The 24,278-nt window shown below is 44.5% G+C and overlaps 1 protein-coding gene across 2 annotated transcripts; it reads left to right on the top strand.

Moving 5' to 3' along the window:
- The first annotated feature begins 1,880 nt into the window (after window positions 1–1,880).
- armc3 (armadillo repeat containing 3) lies at window positions 1,881–23,452 on the top strand. 2 transcript variants are annotated; one of them, XM_031835068.1, is made up of 19 exons: window positions 1,881–2,012; window positions 2,233–2,281; window positions 2,379–2,496; window positions 2,735–2,860; window positions 3,051–3,119; window positions 3,239–3,414; window positions 3,514–3,708; window positions 3,956–4,139; window positions 5,325–5,477; window positions 5,561–5,669; window positions 11,608–11,857; window positions 12,023–12,159; window positions 12,423–12,591; window positions 13,983–14,083; window positions 21,718–21,816; window positions 22,060–22,260; window positions 22,451–22,613; window positions 22,699–22,909; window positions 23,041–23,452. In XM_031835068.1, exons 2-18 carry the CDS (start codon window positions 2,234–2,236, stop codon window positions 22,903–22,905), a joined length of 2,505 nt encoding a protein of 834 aa, XP_031690928.1. In that variant the 5' UTR covers window positions 1,881–2,012; window position 2,233; the 3' UTR covers window positions 22,906–22,909; window positions 23,041–23,452. The 2 variants fall into 2 exon arrangements, with proteins under 2 accessions (XP_031690928.1, XP_020349863.1); XM_020494274.2 differs by having other exon boundaries at window positions 22,699–23,452.
- Window positions 23,453–24,278: the final 826 nt, after the last annotated feature.

Raw genomic sequence — 24,278 nt, 5'->3', positions numbered from 1 at the left:
CTGTTCTGTCTGTTCTGTCTGTTCTGTCCGCTCTGTCTGTTCTCTCTGTACTCTCTGTTCTGTCTGTTCTCTCTGTTCTGTCTGTTCTGTCTGTTCTGTCTGTTCTCTCTGTTCTGTCTGTTCTATCTGTTCTCTCTGCTCTGTCTGTTCTCTCTGTTCTCTCTGTTCTGTCTGTTCTGCCTGTTCTCTCTGTTCTGTCTGTTCTGTCTGTTCTGTCCGTTCTGTCTGCTCTGTCTGCTCTGTCTGTTCTCTCTGTTCTGTCCGTTCTGTCTGCTCTGTCTGTTCTCTCTCTTCTGTCTGTTCTCTCTGTTTTCTCTGTTCTCTCTCTTCTGTCTGTTCTGTCTGTTCTCTCTCTTCTGTCTGTTCTCTCTGCTCTGTCTGCTCTGTCCATTCTGTCTGCTCTGTCCATTCTGTCTGCTCTGTCCATTCTGTCTGCTCTGTACATTCTGTCTGCTCTGTCCATTCTGTCTGCTCTGTCCATTCTGTCTGCTCTGTCCATTCTGTCTGCTCTGTCCTTTGATATGGAGCTAATTTGGTTGATGACTCACTCTCCTCTTGCCAGTAGCCTCTGCTGCTGTGGGAGACAGGCAGGCCACCTCTTAAAGGCACAGCCACAACAATGCTTAATAGAATAGAATGGTGGGTGTGGGTGACATTCAGAGGAGCAGAGAGTACAGTGCACACATAACAGCACAATTACACACATCCATATTGCCCTATATAAATAAGGTAAACCAATAAGCCCTAACCAAACAGTTAGTAAAATGTTCAGGTTGTTCTTTTAATACAAACGTTTTCTAAAATCTAGTTTATTCAACTGCTGTGTGAAATGTAAGTGTCAAGGCATACAAAGCTATTGCTGAGGACGTTGGAAAGTGACTAGAACAACCAGTGGATAGAAAACCACAGTCTGTGATTTCCAGAATTAAATGAGGAAATAGACCTTCATTTTGTGCTGTCATCATCAACCAAATAAAGGACCGACCTACTTCATTGTTTATGTTGCATGAGTCAGTCATTCCCTGAGCACCACTTTAACTGCTACATGCATGTGAAATGTGATGGGATGCACTCCACTGTTTGTTTTTGTTGATGGTCCAATCTTTGTTATTCACATCATGTTAAAGAGTGTGGCCCAATGGAAATCAGCAACGGCTTTCCATCATTTCAGGTAAATCCACTGGTGTAAACTAAGTAAAAATACTTAGAAGTAAGTCGTTTTTGGGGTATAAGTACTTCACTTTACTATTTATATATATATTTTTTTACAACTTTTACATTCCTAATGAAAATAATATAAAGGACGACGGCGTACATTTGCCATGGTACCCAAAAGTACTCGTTACATGTTGAATGCTTAGCAGGACAAGAAAAGAAATACAATTCACTCACTTATCAAGAAAACATCCCTGGTCATCTACTACCTCTGATCTGATGGACTCACTAAACACAAATGCTTAGTTTGTAAAGGATGTCTAAGTGTTTGAGTGTTCCCCTTGCTATCTGTTAATAAAAAAACAAGAAAATGGTGCGGTCTGGTTTTCTTACATTTACTCTTACATTTACTTTTGATACTGAAGTATATTTTTGAGATTACATTTACTTTTGATACTGAAGTATATTTTTGAGATTACATTTACTTTTGATACTGAAGTATATTTTTGAGATTACATTTACTTTTGATAGTTAAGTATATTTAAAATAAAATACTTTCAGACTTTTTCTCAAGTAGTATTTTACTGGGTGACTTTCACTTTAACTTGAGTCATTTTCTATTATGGCATCTTTACTTTTACTCAAGTATGACAGTTGGGTACTTTTTCCACCACTGGGTAAATCTTTCTACGTCTGTCTTCCGGTTTCAACCACTAAAACCTCGTGGCATCTGTCGCCTAGCAACGAAATGTCAACTTCAGTTTCCAAACAAACATCGATAACCTTAGCTAGCTAACAAGCTAGCTTAAAACCTGTAGGTTAGCTAGGTACTGACCGTCCGCAGACTTCAACAACAGGTAACAAAAGGTTATTTATTCAAATGGCTATAAGGAAGGTCATCATTAATTACCTAAAGCCACCTCGTTTGGACGTCCAGTGTAATTAGCATGCTCTCTTGCAACGTTGCCTGTTCTGTGTAAGCCTGTTCTTGCCAAGTTGACACCCACGTAAACATTGACAGCATGTAATAATGGGTAAATAAGTTTGCTAAAAAAAGGTGTGGCTTTATTGTTTCAGGATGGGGAAGAAAGTGAAGAAAGAGAGTGAGCCTCCTTCTAAGGATGTGGTAAGAAGATGAAGATAATATTGCTGTTGTGATGAGGTCAATTTAATGAGTCGTCAAACGCTCTCTGCCTCTCTCTTTTCTCTCTCTCTTTCTCTAGTTTGACCCCTTGCCGATTGAGAGTAAGAAAGCAGCCACTGTGGTCCTCATGCTCAATTCCCCCGAAGAGGAGGTTTTGGTTAAAGCTTGCGAAGCCATCCACAAATTTGCAGAGAAAGGTATTTTTTACCATTGATGTTCATGTTGGTGAGAGAACCAATATCATAGCCATATGGTATCATTTCTTCCAAAAGTAATCACATTATCGGAAATAACTGGACTGTGGAAAGCAATGTAATGAAGGTGATATGTTCATTTGAACCTGGACCAAACCTTGGGAGCAGTTTATCTACTGAGCATGCCATCTCTTGCGCTCTCTCTTTATGTCTCTCTCTCCCTGTCTCCCCCTGGTGACAGGTGATGAGAACAGGAGTTCTCTGCTGGGGCTAGGGGCTGTGGAGCCTCTGTCTCACCTCATCTCCCATGAAGACAAGCTAGTCCGCCGCAATGCTTTCATGGCCCTGGGGGTCATGGCTGCCAACAGTAAGGACCCCTCCCCTAACTACTGCTGTAGGACAGTAACTACTGATTTAGGAGGAGTAACACAACACACAATGCAAAATCAGTTTTTTAGGGTCGGTCTGTAGTCTGTTCACAGTCTGTTCACATGTGACTGAAGACAAGATTGTGGCCTTAAACTTTGGGTAACTTCTGTTTCTGTTCTCTTTGAAAGGCGATGTAAAAAGACTTCTGAAGAAACTGGATGCCATTCCTTCTATCATCAGAAAGCTGTCACCTGAAGGTATGCTCTGGCTGGATGTTCTCAAGTATCAATCATATATTAAATCATTGTGACATTTCTTTGTATCTGCCTGTCTGTCTATATCTGTGTTTGTGTTTATGTGTGTATTCCTGTGACAGAGGATGTTGTGGTCCATGAGTTTGCCACACTGTGTCTGGCCTCCCTGTCGGTAGACTTCAGCTGTAAGGTCCAGATCTCGGACCAGGAGGGACTAGAGCCGCTTATACAGCTTCTGTCCAGCCCTGACCCTGATGTCAAGAAGAATTCTGTGGAGACTATCTGCAACCTGGTGCAGGTGTGTGTGTGTGTGGCTGAAGGGGCTTGAACCCTAGTTCCCTGCTCGCCACAAGACTGTGTTAGCCTGCTGAGCTAAAGCCCCATGTTACGTGTGTAGGACCTCCCCAGCCGTGTGGCAGTGCGTGAGCTAAATGGCATCCCCCCGCTCCTGGAGCTGTTGAGATCTGAGTTCCCGGTCATCCAGCAGTTATCCCTGAGGACGCTGGTGATCGTAACCACGGATACCGACACACGAGCCACCTTCAGGGAGGAGCAGGGCTTTGACAGGCTGCTGGAGTTCCTCTGCAACAAGGTCTGTGTGTCCCAGAACTACCTGGATTAAATATATTTATCAGATACTTGGAAGTACCTGTAAATTATTTATTATTTATTTAGTATTGTAAATTATTTGAGGTGCTCTTGATCAAGCTTGCTAGCTCGCACTTTTTTTTTTTTGTTTTTTTTTTGGGACTATTGAATTCATTCTACCGGGTAAACAAAATGAAGCGTATCTCAAGTGTGAAGGAATTTGACTCCTGCCTTGTGTTTGTGTCCTGTAGGAGTTCAGTGATCTGCATGTAGAAGCCCTCCAGGTTTTGTCTAACTGTCTGGAGGACAGAGACAGTCTCCAGCTGATCCATGAGACTGGAGGTCTCCAGAGGTTACTACAGTTCATCACCACTCCCACCCTGCTGGACATACAGACAAACGCTGTCAAGGCCATCTCCAGGGTGGCGCAGAGCTGTAAGGGCTAAGTGTGTTTGTGTGTTTGAATGTTTAACCCTTGTGTGGTGTTCATGTTTTTGTTATTCACCCCAATGTTCACAGGTCTGATGGACCCACAATATTTTTTGATTTTTTTAGCTTCCCTCTGTTCCAATCTGGGTTCAGCGCCATCCAGATGACAAACGCGTTGTACACCGAGATGTCCAAGATGTTGAAGAATATCACAAGTGACCAGCGTAGGGTTCTTCTGTTGCAGCTGAAGCCAGTCACTAGCTTGTCTAAATTGTCCACCCCTCCCTTTGTGGCAATGTAATGCATTATGATTTCTGTTCTTTGATGTTCCTGGCCACAGATTCACCCATCCCTATGCAGCGTACTCATGAGTACCACATTTCTGCTTTTCTTTGGCACGTAGGACACTAGGGACGTGTCGGCCTTGAACACAAACTTAGAGGAATTGATAGGCCTGTTCCATGTATTCAACAGCTAAGGTGGGAGCTCTGGCTTGTTTTTTCGTACTTTTCCTACCATCGTCAGCTGCCTCTTGAGGAGCTCCTGTCCCAGCCTGTGCAAAGTAAAAAAACGTTATTGCATGTGGCCACAGAGTCACTGTGTCACTTCCAGGACAACCCGCAGCACTTGGTTCTTCTCAGGGGCTCCACTTGCAAGTTCCACACATATGATGAAGCAGCATCACAGGCAGCCAAGATCTTGATTCCATATTTTGCGGGTTTAGACATTATGTACTGCCTGAAGGGGCAGCGGCCCCTAAATGGCATAAGCTGCTCATCAACAGTAATGTTGGGCCCAGGGTTGTAAAACAGGGGAAGGAAGTCCACCCACTTGTCTCACACTGACCTGATTGCAGCTAGCTTGTCTCTCTGCCGTGGAGCTGGTCTGGTGTCTCAGTTATCGAAGCGGATAATCCTGGAAAAAATGTGGAAGTTTTCCAGAGACATTGTTGCACGGAAAAGTTCTCTGCCAGTTTCTGCATCCCACAGGGATTCAGTGGATTCCCCATTGGATCTGAAAACACCAGCAAGGATAAGAACCCCAAAGTATGCCTGTAAATTCGTTTGGGCCATCTCCTTCCATCTCTATTTATCTCTCTATATCTCTATCTATCTATTGACTCTATCTACCTCTGTGTCTCTCTTCTCTCTCGCTCTCCCCCCTCTCTCTTTCTGTCTCTCTGTCCCTCAGCAGAGAACCGCAAGCTGCTCCATGAGCAGGACATCGAGCGGTCTCTGGTGGAGCTGCTGTCTCTAGAGGGTGATAGTTTGAGGACTGCTACCTGTCAGGCTGTCGCTGCCATGAGTCTACACCTGGCCAGCAAAGATGCTTTCAGAGACCTGGGTGAGTCACACACACACAGGCGTGTGCAAACACATACCGACACACACCCGTGGCCCCAACCCAAAACTGTCCTTGTGTTCCAGACGGTATCCGTGCGGTGGTGCAGCTGCTTGGTAGTGAGGGGGGCGAGGTGAGAGAGGCAGCAGCCCAGGCCCTGTCTAGCCTTACAAGCAGCAACCAGCTCAACTCATAGTGGGTTTCACACACACCTAATGTACTATATAGCATTCTCTCTCTCTACCTCTCTGCCTCTCTCTCTCTCTCTCTCTCTCTCTCTACATATTTCTCTCTCTCTCTCTCTCTACATCTCTCTCTCTCTCTACCTCTCTGCCTCTCTCTCTACATCTCTCTCTCTCTCTCTACCTTTCAATTTAAATTAAATTTGCTTTATTGGCATGACGTAACAATGTACATATTTCCAAAGCTTATTTAGGATATTTACAATATCAAAATGAGAATCAAAATTGTCAACGGGACAACAGTAAACAACAATAACAAGGGTCAAAATAACCATACATTGAACAATAACAATAAGCATACAGTAGAGGACATGTGCAGGTTGAATGGTCTGTCAGATACTGTCCCTCATCTTATGGCAGGCAGCAATGTATTGCGCTGCCAACCCACAGCTCTCTGCGTCCTCCCCCAACAGGACAGGTAGCCTACTCTCATCAGAGAGGTCTCTCTGCGTCCTCCCCCAACAGGACAGGTAGCCTACTCTCATCAGAGAGGTCTTTGAAACCTTGAATAAGGATTCAAATTTTGGAAAATGACAGTTTCTAATTGTTTTATATTTTTTACATTTTGTCAGGAAATGCAGCTCCGTCTCAGGTTCTGCTGTTGTGCAGTGGTTGCACAGCCTTTCCTCTACAGGGAGCCAGGTTCTGCTGTTGTGCAGTGGTTGCACAGCCTTTCCTCTACAGGGAGCCAGGTTCTGCTGTTGTGCAGTGGTTGCACAGCCTTTCCTCTACAGGGAGCCAGGTTCTGCTGTTGTGCAGTGGTTGCACAGCCTTTCCTCTACAGGGAGCCAGGTTCTGCTGTTGTGCAGTGGTTGCACAGCCTTTCCTCTACAGGGAGCCAGGTTCTGCTGTTGTGCAGTGGTTGCACAGCCTTTCCTCTACAGGGAGCCAGGTTCTGCTGTTGTGCAGTGGTTGCACAGCCTTTCCTCTACAGGGAGCCAGGTTTTCCTGTGTCTACCCTTCTCAATGGCTAGGCTGTGCTCACTGAGCCTGTACTTTGTCAAGGTTTTTCTAAGGTTTTGATCAGTAACCATGGTCAAATATTTAGCCACGGTGTACTGTCGTTTTAGGGCCAGATAGCACGGCATTTTGCTTTGTGCTTGTGTTTGTGATTCCCAATAAGCAATATAGTATTGTTTTGACTGTGTTGTAATTTGGTTTATCCTGATTGATTGGATGTTCTGGTCCTGAGGCTTCATTCAGTGCGTTAGTAGAACAGGTTTGTGAACTCAGCCCCAGGACCAGCTGGATGAGGGGACTCTTTTCTTTGCTCAGCTCTTGGCATTGCAGGGCTTGGTAATGATATGAGAGGGGGTCACTGTATTTTAGATGTTTCCAAAACATAATTGCTCTTTTTTGAGTTTTTATTATTAGTGGATATTGGACTAATTCTGCTGCATGCATTGTTTGTAGTTTTCCTCTGGACATGTAGGAGAATCTTACAGAACTCTGCATGCAGGGTTTCAATGGGGTGTTTGTCCCATTTGATTAAATCTTCTATTGCAAGTGGACCCCACACCTCGCTGCCATAAAGTGCAATTGGTTCAATGACATATTCAATTAGTATAGCCAAATTTTAATAGGTATTTCAATTTGAATGATCTTTTTAATGGTGTAGAATGCCCTGCGTGCTTTCTCTCTCAGCTCATTCACTGCCTCATTAAGGTGTCCAGTTAAGCTTATTTTAAACCTAAGTAATTGTAGTGTGTACAGTACTCTATATATTTTGTACCAATTGAGAACTTTGGTCTAATTCCCTGAGATCTGGATCTTCTTTGGAAAATCATTATTTGAGTATTTTTGGGGTTTACTGCCAGGGCCCAGGTCTGGCAGTACTGCTCTAGCAGGTCCAGGCTCTGCTGTAGGCCATGTGCTGTGGGTGACAGCAGGCATAGGTCATCTGCGAAGAGTAGGTATTTAACTGCTGAATTGCGGAGACTAACACCAGGGGCAGAGGATTTTTCTAGAATAGAGGCCAATTTGTTGATGTAAATATTGAAGAGTGCAGGGCTCAGATTGCAACCCTGACGAAGGCCCCGCCCCTGGTTAAAGAATTCTGATATTTTCTTACCAATTTTAATGCTGCACGTATTGCCAGTATACATTGATTTATTTAATTATGTCATATGTTTTACACCCTACACCACTTTCAATAACTTTGTAGAACAGACCTGTATGCCAAATAGAATCAAATGCTTTTTGGAAGTCGATAAAACAAGCATATATTTTGGTATTATTTTGGTGGACATGTTTATCTATCAGGGTGTGTAGGGTGTAAATATGTATGATGATATGATCAGTTGTGCGATCTTTTGGTATAAATCCAATTGGGCTTTTACTCAAGACATTGTGCTTATTAAGGAAGTTTAGAACTCTTACATTGATAATACTACAGAAAACCTTCCCCAGGTTACTGTTCACACAAATGCCTCTGTAATTGTTAGGGTCAAATTTGTCTCCGTTTTTAAAGATTGGAGTTATGAGGCCTTGATTCCAGATGCCAGGGAAATAACCTACACTCAGGATCAAATTAAACAGTTTTAATATAGCCAATTGAAAATTTGCACGAGTGAGTTTGAGCATCTCATTTAGGATGCCATTGGGTCCTTTTTAAATTTGAGAGCCTGACGTTTGTTATAGAGCTCCTGGTCAGTAATTGGGGGAGTCCAATGGATTTTGATTGTCCTTTATAGCTTTTTCTAATCCATTCAACTTCTCATGAATTTGGCATTGTTCTGCGTTTGTGTGAATTTGAGCGGTGTTGTAGAGTGTTTTAAAATGGGTTGTCTATATGTCACCATTTTGTATCGCTAATTCCTCTTGTTTAGATTTTTTTTTTTTTTTTCCAGTTTTGCCAGAAGTTGTGTGTGTTTATGGACTCTTCAATTAGTGTCAGCTGCTTGCTGTTGTACTGTGCTTTTTTGGTTCTGAGTGTACGTTTATAGAGTTTTAAAGTCTCACAGTAATGAAGGCGTAATTCAACCTTATTTGGGTCTCTGTGCTTTTGGTTGGATAGTGTTCTAAGTTTTTCCTTATAATCTTACAGTCTGCATCAAACCAGTTGTCACCCATGGTCTTTTTTGTTTAGTTTTTTATCAATTTCAATTGTGCTCCTTTTGCGGTTTGCCTGAATATGTAGTTGATGTTTTGTACTGCCAGATTGATGCCTTCTTTACTGTGAGTGAATGTGTTATTCAGACAGTTATCTAACAGTGTCTGGATATTTTGGTTCCAGGTTGCTTTCTGGATTCTTCTGTGCTGTTTTGGGCCCATCTGTATGAATTTCTGATGTTGTACAGCTTACTGGGCTGTGAATGTCTGGTGTTGTACAGCTTACTGGGCTGTGAATGTCTGGTGTTGTACAGCCTACTGGGCTGTGAATTTCTGATGTTGTACAGCTTACTGGGCTGTGAATGTCTGGTTGTTTTCATGTCTGTTCTTTTGAGGAACAACGTAATTTGGCTGTGATCAGACAGAGGTGTTAGTGGCTTGACAGTGAATGAGCTGAGAGAGGAAGGGTCAATGTCTGTAATCATATAGTCTACTGTGCTCTGGCCAAGAGGTGAGCAGTAGGTGAATCTCCCCAAAGAGTCCCCCCGTAACCTACCATTGACAAAGTACAGACCCAGGCTTCAACAGAGCTGCAACAGATCCCTTCCGTTTTTGTTGACGGTGCTGTCACTGTTGTTTCTATGGGGGAGATTAAGACCGTTAGAGACACTATGGCCTGTTCTAAAGCTGTCCCTGTTGTTTCTATGGAGGAGATGAAGACAGTTAGAGACACTATGGCCTGTAATAAAGCTGTCCCCTCATGTGCTCGTTAGATAAGGTAGTGTTCCTGTGCGCGCATTTGTGTCCCCACAAATGAGCACATTTCCCTGGGCCTGGAAATGGCACGTCTCTTCCTCAAGGGTGGGGAAGATCTCCTCTGAGTAATATGAGGAGGAGGAGGGGGGGGGGGTTATATATGGGGAAGAAACACAAAGAAACACATATTTTTCTGTCAGTACAAATTATTTTTTCAGTTTTAACCAAATGTGATATTTGCCCATTTTGAGGGGATCAATTAGATGTTGTAGTTGGGATTTGTACCAAATGATCATCAGTCCTCCAGAGTCTCTGCCTCTATTGACAGAGCTGTGTTTCTGTGACGGCACAATGACCTGTCTGTAGCCTGTGGGACAGTGAGTGACAATGTCAGCCTTACACCATGTCTCCTGCAGAATGATTACCTCTCTGTAGCCTGTGGGACAGTGAGTGACAATGTCAGCCTTACACCATGCCTCCTGCAGAATGATTACCTCTCTGTAGCCTGTGGGACAGTGAGTGACCATGTCTGCCTTACACCATGTCTCCTGCAGAATGATTACCTCTCTGTAGCCTGTGGGACAGTGAGTGACAATGTCAGCCTTACACCATGTCTCCTGCAGAATGATTACCTCTCTGTAGCCTGTGGGACAGTGAGTGACCATGTCTGCCTTACACCATGTCTCCTGCAGAATGATTACCTCTCTGTAGCCTGTGGGACAGTGAGTGACCATGTCTGCCTTACACCATGTCTCCTGCAGAATGATTACCTCTCTGTAGCCTGTGGGACAGTGAGTGACCATGTCTGCCTTACACCATGTCTCCTGCAGAATGATTACCTCTCTGTAGCCTGTGGGACAGTGAGTGACCATGTCTGCCTTACACCATGTCTCCTGCAGAATGATGACGTCAACATCTTTTAGATTTTTTTTTAGAGCTTCTCTCTGTAGTAGGTGTCCTCATGTGAGCCTCCTTGTTGACTGGGGGTGTGGGTAAAGGGATGTTGTTATGGGGGGGGGGGGGGGGGGGGGATTGTGGGTAAAGGTGGGTCAGTGGGGTTGTTAGGGGTGGTGAAGGGCTGCAGCTTCTCTCTGGGAGTCTCTACAGTCTGTTCTCTGTGCTCTAGCACCCTCTTGATGACAGACAACTCCTTTGCCATCTCCGCCTTTACCTGCACCAGCTCTCTCCTCATGGTGGCCTTGGTCTTGGTTCTGGTGGTTGTTGGCAGGCAGGGGGGGAGGATGGTCCTGCTGTTGGGGTGCCTGAGGTGAGGGGAGAGGACGGGGTGCTGTCCTTGTCTTTTTTGCTTTCCGCTATCTTCGTTAGGGTGGGGAAGTCCTGCACAACAGAGCTGAGTGCAGCCTCACTGCCCTGGACCATGACAGTGCCGTTCTGACACATGATAACCGTCAGAAACCTGTTTTCCTGGTCCTTATCGCTGTCCTCAAACATGTGGATTTGCCTTCCCTTGCAGATGCCTTTCTTTGTGGTATAGCTGAAATCCCTGGTTACAGCTGTACACCAGGCAGTAGTGTGGTCTGTGTAAAATAACAGGTTTGTAACAGTCCTGTTTTGTGAGCAGTCGGCAAACAAAGTTTCTTGGTTTTCCCTCAGAATGCTGTTTAAAATGGATTCTTCCTTTCTCTGATTTGACAGTTGAAGCTAGACGGTAAGCTAGCTGACCGATTTGAATTTGGCCAGCTACCACGATTAATATTGGTCTTTTAGCTCACTCTCTGTCAATCTTTTCCTCCTGTGTTGATCTTCAGTTGTACAATTTGATTACCTGTAGATTTTTTGCTAATTTAATCGTGTCAATCTCGCTCTTAACAACCAAAAAGTTATAACAAGTCAGGAGCTGTTGTTCTGCATGACTTCTCTCTCTCTCTCCATTCTCATTTCTCTCTCTACTTCTCTCTTTCTCTTTCTCTCACTACCTTTCTCTCTCTACCTCTCTCTCTCCACCTCTCTCTCTCTACCTCTCTACTTCTGTCACTCCCTCAGTGTTATGTATAAGGCAGATGTGATGAGGTCTCACTTTGTGTGCGTGTGTGCATTCATGCGTGAGTGTCTGTGTGTGTCAGTGCTGTCTATGAGGCTGAGGGAGATGAGGGCTTGGTTCAGCAGCTCCATGACGTTATTCCCGGTGCGGTGGCTCACGCTGCGGCCGTCCTCACCAATATGGCTGAACAGGAAGTCCTCCGCTGCAGCATCCTGTCCCACGGGGCCATGGCTGCCCTCCTGGAGCCGCTGCAGTCTGCGGACACACACACCCTGGTTCGAGCCACGCAGGCCCTCGCCGCTCTCGCCTGCGATGCTGAGGGACGGGCAGACGTGAGTGTGTCTTTGTCCGTAATGCTGGTGTTTCAGACCTGGATCAAATATTTGTCTAATTCTTGAGCTGCACATAGTTTTCCTGGTACATTGGAACCAATGATATAGTCCCAAAAGTGCAAACTCCAACTCCTTCCTCTCATTCCATCTCTTCTTGCTGTTTAGCTGAGGAATGCGGGAGGCCTAGTTCCATTGGTCCAACTGCTACGGTCCAATCACAAGGAGGTACGCCGCAATGCATGCTGGGCCATCAGCGTGTGCGCTAACGATGAGCCCACTGCCGTGGAGATGTGCAAGCTGGGGTGAGTGTGTGTAGCTGGGGTGAGTGTGTGTAGCTGGGGTGAGTGTGTGTAGCTGGGGTGAGTGTGTGTAGCTGGGGTGAGTGTGTGTATGTGAATACCACAGATTGCATAATTAAATGCTGTTGTGATTCTAATCTCTAGGGAGGTGGTAGTGTTTTAGTGGTGATCCATGGGAGATATTTAGTAAGGAGCCAGCAGGTGGCAGTATTTCTCTGTTAAATTTATTGTCAGCTCTGAAGGGTGTGTGTTGTGTTGTGTATCAGGGCCCTGGACTTGTTGCAGGAGATCAACAGCTCAGCTAACCGTAGGAATAAGTTTAGTGAGATTGCTCTACAAAGACTGCTGGACTCCAACCTGTCTCTCAAATACAGCCTGACCAACACACTGGCCCCCACAGACATCACTGTGGACGGCTTCTACGACCCCGGGCAGGTAGAGTTGTGTGTTACATCCTTCTCAGCACTTACATCTCTCTCTCTCTCTCTCTCTCTCTCAAAAGTGAAATAAACAATACAAATTAACAGTAAACATTACACTCACAGTTCCAAAAGAATAAAGACATTTTCAAATGTCATATTATGTCTACATACAGTGTTATAATGATGTGCAAATGGGTTAAAGTACAAAAGGGAAAATAAGTAAGCATAAATATGGGTTGTATTTACAATGGTGTTTGTTCTTCACTGGTTGCCCTTTTCTTGTGGCAACAGGTCACAAATCTTGCTGCTGTGATGTCACACTAGTATTTATCAAAGTTTATCAAAATTGGATTTGTTTTAAAATTCTTTGTGGGTCTGTAATCTGAGGGAAATATCTGTCTTTAATATGGACAACTTTATTTGTATTGCTTTTAATGCATTTTTATCTTATTAACGGTAGCTATTTGTGTAGGTAGCTATCAAGTAAACACAGTGAACATTTGGCAGGAGGTTAGGAAGTGCAGCTCAGTTTCCACCTAATTTTGTGGGCAGTGTGCACATAGGCCGCTGTAGGCTCTCAAGAGAAGACAGACTTTCTCAATAGCAAGGCTATGCTCACTGAGTCTGTACATAGTCAAAGCTTTCCTTAAGTTTGGGTAAGTCACAGTGGTCAGGTATTCTGCCACCATGTACTCTCTGTTTAGGGATAAATAGCATTCTAGTTTGCTCTGTTTTTTTGTTTAATCTTCCCAATGTGACAATGTGGTTGTAGAATTTAACGTCTCTTTTCTGGAGTTTGATCATTAGCGGGTATCGGCCTAATTCTGCTTTTCATGCATTCTTCATTGGTGAGCGAACCCCAGACCTCACAACCATAAAGGGTGGTAGTGTTTTAGTGGTGATCCACGGGTTCTATAACTAATTGAAGTATTTTTTGCCAGATCCTAATTGGTATGTCGAATTTTATGTTCCTTTTGATGGCATAGAAGGCCCTTCTTGCCTTGTCTCTCAGATTGTTCACAGCTTTGTGGAAGTTACCTGTGGCACTAATGTTTAGACCGAGGTATGTATAGTTTTGTGTGTGCTCTAGGGAAACGGTGCCTAGATGGAATTTGTATTTGTGGTCCTGGCGACTGGACCTTTTTTGGAGCACCATTATTTTTGTCTTACTGAGATTGACTGTCAGGGCCCAGGTCTGACAGAATCTGTGCATAAGATCTAGGTGCTGCTGTAGGCGCTCCTTGGTTGGTGACATAAGCACCAGATCATCAGCAAACTGTAGACATTTGACTTCAGATTCTCTCTCTGTCTGTCTGTCTTTCTGTCTTTCTCTCTCTGTCTTTGTCGCTCTTTCTCACTCACTTTCTAACTCTCTGTCTTTCTGTCCCTCTGTCTGTCTGTCAGGCTCGTTCTGGCCAGAGGGTGTTGACTCTAGAGGATCTGTCTAAACAGCCAGTAAACCAGCGACGGCCTGTCATTGCTATTAATGCCAAACCCCTCGACACGTGAGTATGATTATCGTTCACACCAACCCAACCACATACATAGATACAGTACCAGTCAAAGTCTGGACACACCTACTCATTCCAGGGTTTTTCCTATTTTCTACATTGTAAAATAATAGTGAAGACATCAAAACTATGAACTAACACATATGGAATCCTGTAGTAACCAAAAAGGCGTTAAACAAATCTAAATCTATTTTATATTTGAGATTCATCAATGTAGCCACCCTATGAATTAACCCTGGTGTCTGGGTCCTGGGTTTAGGGATTGTAGCTTCTAGATTCCCTCTTTTTTCTGTGGGCCTCTCTCTGCCCACTTCCAAACTTTGTCCTCCTCTCATTTGCCTTTGCATTGTTGACACTCCCTTCAGTGTGTCTGGTCTGGGACCCTGACTCTGGGAGCCTTGACTCTGTCCTCCACTATGCCCCCCTTTCACCTTGTCACTGTTTGTCCAAAACTTCAGCTGTGAGGTCAGAATGACTTGGCGAGGCTATTTAAGGACTCTATAGGCTACACACTATAATTGTATCAGTGCCCTCTCGGCCCAGTGTTCGAGTACTCTATCACTACAACTAGTGATAGAGTAGTGGTAGAGTAGTGTGTAGTGTGTAGTGATAGAGTAGTGTGTAGTGGTAGAGTAGTGTGTAGTGGTAGAGTAGTGGTAGAGTAGTGTGTAGTGATAGAGTAGTGTGTAATGGTAGAGTAGTGATTGTGTAGTTGTAGAGTAGTGATTGTGTAGTGGTAGAGTAGTGTGTAGTGGTAGAGTAGTGATTGTGTAGTGGTAGAGTAGTGATTGTGTAGTGGTAGAGTAGTGGTAGAGTAGTGTGTAGTGGTAGAGTAGAGTAGTGTGTAGGGGTAGAGTCATGTGTAGTGGTAGTGATAGAGTAGTGTGTAGTGGTAGAGTAGTGTGTAATGGTAGAGTAGTGATTGTGTAATGGTAGAGTAGTGATTATGTAGTGGTAGAGTAGTGTGTAGTGATTGTGTAGTGGTAGAGTAGTGAGTAGTGGTAGAGTAGTGTGTAGTGGTAGAGTAGTGATTGTGTAGTGGTAGAGTAGTGGTAGAGTAGTGTGTAGTGGTAGAGTAGTGTGTAGGGGTAGAGTAGTGTGTAGGGGTAGAGTAATGTGTAGTGGTAGTGATAGAGTAGTGTGTAGTGGTAGAGTAGTGTGTAGTGATTGTGTAGTGGTAGTGTAGTGATAGAGTAGTGTGTAGTGATTATGTAGTGGTAGTGTAGTGGTAGAGTAGTGTGTAGTGGTAGTAGTGTGTAGTGGTAGTAGAGTAGTGGTAGAGTAGTGTGTAGTGGTAGAGTAGTGATTGTGTAGTGGTGGAGTAGCGTGTCGTGGTAGATTAATGTGTAGTGGTGGAGTAGTGTGTAGTGGTAGAGTAGTGATTGTGTAGTGGTAGATTCATGTGTAGTGGTGGAGTAGTGTGTAGTGGTGGAGTAGTGGTAGAGTAGTGTATAGTGGTAGAGTAGTGGTAGAGTAGTGATTGTGTAGGGGTAGAGTTGTGTGTAGGGGTAGAGTAGTGATTGTGTAGTGGTAGAGTAGTGTGTAGTGGTAGAGTAGTGATTGTGTAGTGGTAGAGTAGTATGTAGTGTTAGAGTAGTGTGTAGGGGTAGAGTAATGTGTAGGGGTAGAGTAATGTGTAGTAGTAGTGTGTAGTGGTAGAGTAGTGGTAGAGTAGTGTGTAGTGGTAGAGTAGTGATTGTGTAGTGGTAGAGTAGTGTGTAGGGGTAGAGTAATGTGTAGTAGTAGTGTGTAGTGGTAGAGTAGTGATTGTGTAGTGTGTAGTGGTAGAGTAGTGTGTAGTGGTAGAGTAGTGTGTAGTGGTAGAGTAGTGATCATGTAGTGGTAGAGTAGTGTGTAGTGGTAGAGTAGTGGTAGAGTAGTGATTGTGTAGTGGTAGCGTAGTGATTGTGTAGTGGTAGAGTAGTGATTGTGTAGTGGTAGAGTAGTGTGTAGTGGTAGAGTTGTGCTTGTGTAGTGGTAGAGTAGTGTGTAGTGGTAGAGTAGTGTGTAGGGGTAGAGTAATGTGTAGTGGTAGTGATAGAGTATTGTGTAGTGGTAGAGTAGTGTGTAGTGGTAGAGTAGTGATTGTGTAGTGGTAGAGTAGTGTGTAGTGGTATAGTAGTGATAGAGTAGTGTGTAGTGGTATAGTAGTGTGTAGTGGTAGAGTAGTGTGTAGTGTTAGAATAGATGTAGTGTGTAGTGAATGAGTAGTGGTAGTGATGGAGTAGTGTGTAGTGTTAGAGTAGTGTGTAGTGGTAGAGTAGGTGTAGTTGTAGAGTAGTGGTAGAATAGTGGGTAGATGTAGTGATAGAGTAGTGTGTAGTGGTATGGTAGTGTGTAGTGGTAGAGTAGTGTAGTGTGTAGTGATAGAGTAGCGGTAGAGTAGTGTGTAGTGGTAGAGTAGTGTGTAGTTTTGGAGTTGTAGAATACAGTGGGGCAAAAAAGTATTTAGTCAGCCACCAAATGTGCAAGTTCTCCCACTTAAAAATATGAGAGAGGCCTGTAATCTTCATCATAGGTACACTTCAACTATGACAGACAAAATTAGGGGAAAAATCCAGAAAATCACATTGTAGGATTTTTTATAAATTTATTTGCAAATTGTGATGGAACATAAGTAATTGGTTGCACTAGATCTTATTTAGGGACTTGAGGGGGTGAATGCATATGCACACACCACTTTTCAGTTGTTTTACATTTTTTGCAAAAAGTTATTTTTTTCATTTCACTTCACCAATTTAGACTATTGTGTGTTTGTCCACTACATGAAATCCAAATAAAAATCCATTTAAATTACAGGTTGTAATGCAACAAAATAGGAAAAATGCCAAGGGGGTGAATATTTTTGCAAGGCACTGTAGTACCCTTTAGGCTTGACCACCCTTATCTTGTTGCCTTGCTTAGTTTCCATTTTCTTATTGGCTCAGACATTAGGGCATAGATTATATTGGTGACGTGACATTGCAAAAATAAACTGACATGCATACTCCTAATACAAGTGCATGCCTATGGTGACTATAACTGATTAACTAATGTTCCTGTCCAGGCCTGTGTTGATCCCGCTTTGTACATTCACATGATTTATGCTTACATATGTCTAATAATTAACCCCATATTGATTATGTTTCACTACTTCTGGGAAAACAGTATAGAAACTGGAAAATCACCATAGCACTGGAAATTCTCCGGCAATGACGCCCCAGTGATGTACCCTCTCTGTAGTGCCTTGCAGTCGGAGGCCGAGCAGTTGCCGTACCAGGCAGTGATTCAACCAGTCAGGATGCTCTCGATGTTGCAGCTGTAGAACCGTTTGAAGATCTGAGGACCCATGCCAAATCTTTTAAGTTTCCTGAGGGTGAATAGGCTTTGTCGTGCCCTCTTCATTACTGTCTTGGTGTGTTTGGACCATTCTAGTTTGTTGATGATGTGGACACCAACTTGAAGCTCTCAACCTGCTCTACTACAGCCCCGTCGATGAGAATGGAGGCGTGCTTGGTCCTCGTTTTCCTGTAGTCCACAATCATCTCCTTTGTCTTGATTATGTTGAGGGGTAGGTTGTTATTCTGGCACCACCCGGCCAGGTCTCTGACCTCCTCCCTATAGGCTGTCTCGTCGTTGTCAGTGATCAGGCCTACCACTGTTGTGTCGTCAGCAAACTTAATGATGGTGTTGGAGTCGTGCCTAGGCACGCAGTCATGGGTGAACAAGGAGTACAGGAGGGGACTGACCTCTCACCCCCGAGGGGCTCCAGTGTTGAGGATCAGCGTGGCGGATGTGTTGCTACCTACCCACACCACCTGGGGGCAGCCCGTCAAAGTCCAGGATCCAATTGCAGAGGGAAGTGTTTGGTCCCAGGATCCTTAGCTTAGTGATGAGCTTTGAGGGCACTATGGTGTTGAACGCTGAGCTGTAGTCAATGAATAGCATTCTCACGTAGGTGTTCCTTTTGTCCAGGTGGGAAAGGGCAGTGTGGAGTGCAATAGAGATTGCATCATCTGTGGATCTGTTTGGGTGGTATGCAAATTGGAGTGGGTCTAGGGTTTCTGGGATAATGGTGTTAATGTGAGCCATTACCAGCCTGTCACGTTCGTTATAAGGATCGGACCACGGCGCAGCGTGGTAAAGGTACATTCTTGTTTATTTAAAGAATGAACACTGAACAAACTAACAAAATAACAAAACGAAACGTGAAGCTATACAAACGAGTGCTGACAGGCAACTACACATAGACAAGATCCCACAAACACCAATGGGAAATGGCTACCTAAATATGATCCCCAATCAGAGACAACGATAAACAGCTGCCTCTGATTGTGAACCATATCAGGCCACCATAGACAGTCCGGAGCCTCCAGTCCGGAGCCTCCAGAGACGGTCTCCAGTCCGGAGCCTTTGAGACGGTCTCCAGTCCGGAGCCTCCTGAGACGGTCTCCAGTCCAGAGCCTCCAGAGACGGCCTCCAGTCCGGGGCCCGCAACGAGGGTGCCCAGCCTGGGGTCCGCTACGAGGGTCCCCAGTCCGGGGCCCACAACGAGGGACCCCAGTCCGGCGAGGGTCCCCGCACCAGAGGTGCCACCAAAGTGGGTGAGACAGTGGTGGAGCGGGGTCTGCGTCCCGCACCTGAGCCGCCACCGCGGATAGATGCCCACCCAGACCCTCCCCTATAGGTTTAGGTTTTGCGTCCAGAGTCCGCACCTTTGGGGAGGGTACTGTGAGTTAGGGTGGTTATTCTATACTCTATTATTTGTATTTCTATGTTTTTTCCGGATAGGGTTCTCAATCAGGGACAGCTGTCTATCGTTGTCTCTGATTGAGAACCATACTTAGGTAGCCCTTTTTTTCCACCTGTTTTGTGGGAAGTTGACTTTGGTTATGATACATAGCCTTTAGCTTCACGGTTTGTTTTGTAGTGTTTATTGTTTTGTTAGCATCTTTTCTAAAATAAAATAATATGTACGCTAACCACGCTGCACCTTGGTCCAGTTCTTTCAACGGTCGTGACATCTGTAGTTGTTTGGGGAGGTTGCCTTAGTGTTCTTGGGCACAGGGACTATGGTGGTCTGCTTTATTATGTTGATATTACAGACTCAATCAGGGACATGTTAAAAATGTCAGTAAAGACATCTGCTAGTTGGTCAGCACATGCCCGGAGCACACGTCCTGGTAATCCGTCTGGCCCCACAGCCTTGTGTATGTTGACCTGTTTAAAGGTCTTACTCACGTCGGCTATGGAGAGCGTGATCACACAGTCGTCCGGAACAGCTGATTCTCTCATGCATGCCTCGGTGTTGCTTGCCTCGAAGCGAGCGTAGAAGTGATTTAGCTCGCCTGGTAGGCTCGTGTCACTGGGCAGCTCAGCTGTGCTTCCCTTTGTAGTCTGTAATAGTTTGCAAGCCCTGCCACATAAGACGAGCGTCGGAGTCGGTGTAGTACGATTCAATCTTAGCCCTGTATTGGTGCTTTGCCTGTTTGATGGTTCGTCAGAGGGCATCGCAAGATTTATTTTAAGCTACTGGGTTAGAGTCCCGCACCTTGAAAGCAGCAGCTCTACCCTTTAGCTCAGTGCGAATGTTTCCTGTAGAGTAATTTGTAGTGATATAGTACTGTGTAGTGATAGTGTAGAGTGTAGTGATGGAGTTGTCCTATTGTTAGTGTTTAGGGGGAGAGAGGAGTGGAAGTGGGACTGATGCTGCTACATGTTAAACAGGCCTGCTCTGGCGGAGATAGAAGCCCAGTCAGACAGTTGTCAGGGACAGTCAACAGAGACAGTAGTCAGGCACAGTAGTCAGGCACAGTCAACAAAGACAGTAGTCAGGCACAGTCAACAAAGACAGTAGTCAGGGACAGTAGTCAGGGGGCAGTAGTCAGGGACAGGAGCTATAGGGCCTCAGAAAGACAACAATCATGCATGCTTGTTCCATCAGACTCATTAATAAGCTGACATTTAACTCCTTAAGGCCTCACCGTATGCAGCATATTCGGAAAGTATTCAGGCCCCTTGACTTTTTCCACATTTTGTTATGTTACAGCCTTATTCTACAATTGATCAAATAATTTTCCCCCCTCATCAATCTACACACAATACCCTATAATGACAAAGCAAAAACAGGTTTTTAGACATTTTCAATATCAAAACTTAAATATGACATTTACATAAGTATTCAGACCCTTTACTCAGTACTTTGTTTAAGCCCTTTTGGCAGCAATTACAGCCTTGAGTCTTCTTGGGTATGATGCTACAAGCTTGGCACACCTGTATTTGGAGAGTTTAGCCCATTCTTCTCTGCGGATCCTCTCAAGCTCTGTCAGGTTGGATGGGGAGTGTTGGTGCTCAGCTATTTTCAGGTCTCTTCAGAGATGTTCGATCGGGTTCAAGTCCGGGCTCTGGCTGGATGACTCAAGGACATTCAGAGACTTGTCCTGAAGCCACTCCTACATTGTCTTGGATGTGTGCTTAGGGTTGTTGTCCTGTTGGAAGGTGAACCTTCACCCCAGTCTGAGGTCCTGAGCGCTCTGGATCAGGTTTTCATCAAGGATCTCTCTGTACTTTGCTCCGTTCATCTTTCCCTCGATCCTGACTAGTCTCCCAGGCACTGCCGCTGAAAAATATTCCCACAGCATGATGCTGTCACCACCATGCTTTAACATAGGGATCGTGCCAGGTTTCCTCTTGACATGAGGCTTGGCATTCAGGTTTCATCAGACCAGAGAATCTTGTTTCACATGGTCTGAGAGTCCTTTAGGTGCCTTTTGGCAAACTCCAAGCTGTCATGTGCCTTTTACTGAGGAGTGGCTTCTGTCTGGCCACTACCATAAAGGCCTGATTGGTGGTGCTGCAGAGATGGTTGTTCTTCTGGAAGGTTCTCCCATCTCCACAGAGGAACTCTGGAGCTCTGTCAGAGTGACCATCGGGTTCTTGGTCACCTCCCTGACCAAGGCCCTTCTCCCCTGATTGCTCGGTTTGGCCTGGCGGCCAGCTGTAGGAAGAGTCTTGGTGGTTCTAAACTTCTTCCATTTAAGAATGATGGAGGCCACTGTGTTCTTGGGGACCTTCAAAGCTGCAGAAATGTTTTAGTACCCTTCCCCAGATCTGTGCCTCGACACAATCTCGGAGCTCTACGGACAATTCCTTCGACCTCATGGCTTGGTTGTTGCCCCGAAATGCACTGTCAACTGTGGGACCTTTATATAGACAGGTAAGTGCCTTTCCAAATCATGTCCAATCAATTCATTTTAACACAGGTGGACTCCAATCAAGTTGTTGAAACTTCTCAAGGATGATCAATGGAAACAGGATCCACCTGAGCTCAATTTCGAGTCTCAAGTAAAGGGTCTGAATACTTGTGTAAATAAGCTATTTCTGTTTTTTATTTTTAATACATTTGCAAACATTTCTAAAAACCTATTTTTGCTTCGTCATTATGGGGTATTGTGTGTAGATTGATGAGGACTTTTTTTGTTTCATCAATTTAAGAATAAGGCTAACGTTTCAAGTGGTCTGAATACTTCCCGAATGCATTGCATATCAATGCATCTACATTATGTGCTTGGAGATGTTTTTGTCGTCTGACCAAAAGGAGAAAGGAAGTGTGTGTGTGTGTGTGTAACTGTACTGTACCTGTCCTGCAGGGTGTCAGTCGATCAGTCAGAGGAGAGACAACAGGACAGCCCCACCGAGACTCGCACTGCATCTGTACTCAGCAGCAAGGGCTCCACCAGGACCCCCAGGTGTGTGTGAGAGAGAGACGACGAACACGAGAGAGGGTGTGTGTGTTAGAACTGAAGTACAGTAAATCAAATCAGATGTATTTGATAAAGCTCTTTTTACCCAGCGTAAAACCACAAAGAGAAAACAAGTCAGATTTAGAAGCACATTTGAACCTGGCTCTGTGGGGTGGCCAGTCCTCTTCTGGCTGTATGTATCAAGAGGACAGGTAAAGTGGCTGTCTCTTTCACACTGTCTTCCTGTAGTAAAGGGAAGAGTAAAGGGCGGAAGGAGGACGAGAAACTGAGAGATGAGGATGAGAGTAAGCCCCAGCAGGAGGTAGCCATGGTAACAGAGAAGCCGTGGATGCTCCCGTATGATGCTGCGTTCCACGCCCTGGTTACCGAGGCCACCAAGACCATCCTCCCGCTGCACGTGGAGAGTGAGCAGTACAGCGCCTTAGCCAGGTCAGAAAGACAGTACTTAAATAACCTACAAATAATCAACTGACAACCAACACACAACCTCAAATGACTAACACACAACTAAGAATAAGGTACCCAAAACTAACCCAAAACCCCACTAACAGGCAGTTCCTTTATCATTGGTTGTGGCTGCTGCCGTTCAGCCCCTATCTGCTGTGTGATTGGCTGTTAGGCTGGTGAGTGAGGTGATGGGCGGGGCGGTGGAGGTGGACAGACAGCATGACTTCCTGTGGGAGCTCCACCTCAGTGAGCTGCGCTACGAACTACAGTCCAACATCATCCCCATCGGACAGATACGCAAGGGAACCTACTACCACAGGGCTCTGCTTTATAAGGTGGGTAGTGTACTATCTCTTTCCTCTCTTTCTCTTTATCGCTCTCTCTCTCTTATTCTAGTCCCTAACTCCTCTCTCTCCCCAGGTGTTGGCTGACCGTATAGGTGTGAGTTGTAGCCTGGTGAGGGGGGAGTATAATCGGGTGTGGAATGAGGTCCTCCTCTCAGTTGGGACGCCCCACTACCCAGGGTGCCAGCCCCAGCCCAGAGCTCACCTGGTGGACCTCATACACCAGCCTGGCAGGCTTCTGAGAGCCAATACACCCCAGGCCAAACAATACCAGACTATATAACCACATGTTAAAATACACTTTATAACTACACAATACCAGACTATATAACCACATGTTAAAATACACCATACCAGATTATATAACCACATGTTAAAATACACTTTATAACTACACCATACCAGACTATATAACCACATGTTAAAATACACTTTATAACTACACAATACCAGACTATATAACCACATGTTAAAATACACTTTATAACTACACCATACCAGACTATATAACCACATGTTAAAATACACTTTATAACTACACAATACCAGACTATATAACCACATGTTAAAATACACTTTATAACTACACAATACCAGACTATATAACCACATGTTAAAATACACCATACCAGATTATATAACCACATATTAAAATACACTTTATAACTACACAATACCAGACTATATAACCACACTTTAAAATACACCATACCCTGGGAGGCTGCTAAGGTCCACCACACAACCCCAAGTTATACAATGCCAGACTGTACTGTACTTTGTAAACAACACTAGACCTTATAAACTGTCTGATCTAGACTGCAGCTATCCCATTTTTTCTTTGTGCTGAGTTATTTTACCCAGAAGACACTGTTACCATTTAAAGTATCACATGGATTTCTGATTCTCAGCATCTGACGTTAGTAAAGTTGGGTAATGTCTTGTGAACAAAACACAGATGATGTTGAAACATCTGTGATTATTGGCCAAAATACATTCGAATTTTGTTCTGAATGTTGTGCATTCACCTTTTGACATGGTTCCATAGTGTGGTAGGATGGGGAGTAGCACAAGGTCAGATTGGCCACTGATCAACCAGTCAGTCCCTCTGCAGGCAGGGAGTGCTCATTGGTTGTTTCAACTGAATTCAAAACTATTGAAAAAAATATAGTATAATATAAGTGCATGTAGTCGTAAGGGGTTTGAGGCAAATAGTAATGTGAATGACTCTTTTGAGATACCCCCCCCCCCCTCCCCCACACACTGTAAGGATTGTCCTCTTCTTCTGACGGGGAGTAAGAGATGTCAGACCAATGTGCAGGGTGGTAAGTGTCCATAACAATACTTTATTTACATGGACACTAAACTACAAGATAACAACGTGAAATACCGAAACAAACAAAACAGTCCCGTGTGGAAAATAATCACCCACAACTCAAAAGTGAAACCAGGCAACCTAAGTATGGTTCTCAATCAGGGACAACGATATACAGCTGCCTCTGTTTGAGAACCATACCAGGCCAAACACAGAAATCCCAAATCATAGAAAAAGGAACATAGACAACCCACCCAACTCACGCCCTGACCATACTAAACAAAGACATAACAAAATAACTAAGGTCAAAACGTGACAGTACCCCCCCCCCCCCAAGGTGCGGC

Source organism: Oncorhynchus kisutch, linkage group LG11 (genome assembly GCF_002021735.2).
Source record: "Oncorhynchus kisutch isolate 150728-3 linkage group LG11, Okis_V2, whole genome shotgun sequence".
NCBI classification, from domain to species: domain Eukaryota; kingdom Metazoa; phylum Chordata; class Actinopteri; order Salmoniformes; family Salmonidae; genus Oncorhynchus; species Oncorhynchus kisutch.
The sequence above is the reverse complement of the archived record's forward strand: the minus strand, read 5'-3'. Positions and strand labels throughout refer to the sequence as shown.

Bases quoted from the DNA above. Each gene is read 5' to 3' on its own strand.
- armc3 (XM_031835068.1), top strand. From the start codon at position 2,234: ATGGGGAAGAAAGTGAAGAAAGAGAGTGAGCCTCCTTCTAAGGATGTG. The intron at 12,160-12,422 runs GTGAGTGTGTGT...GTTGTGTATCAG, and splicing joins GTGGAGATGTGCAAGCTGGG to GGCCCTGGACTTGTTGCAGG. The intron at 12,592-13,982 runs GTAGAGTTGTGT...TCTGTCTGTCAG, and splicing joins GCTTCTACGACCCCGGGCAG to GCTCGTTCTGGCCAGAGGGT.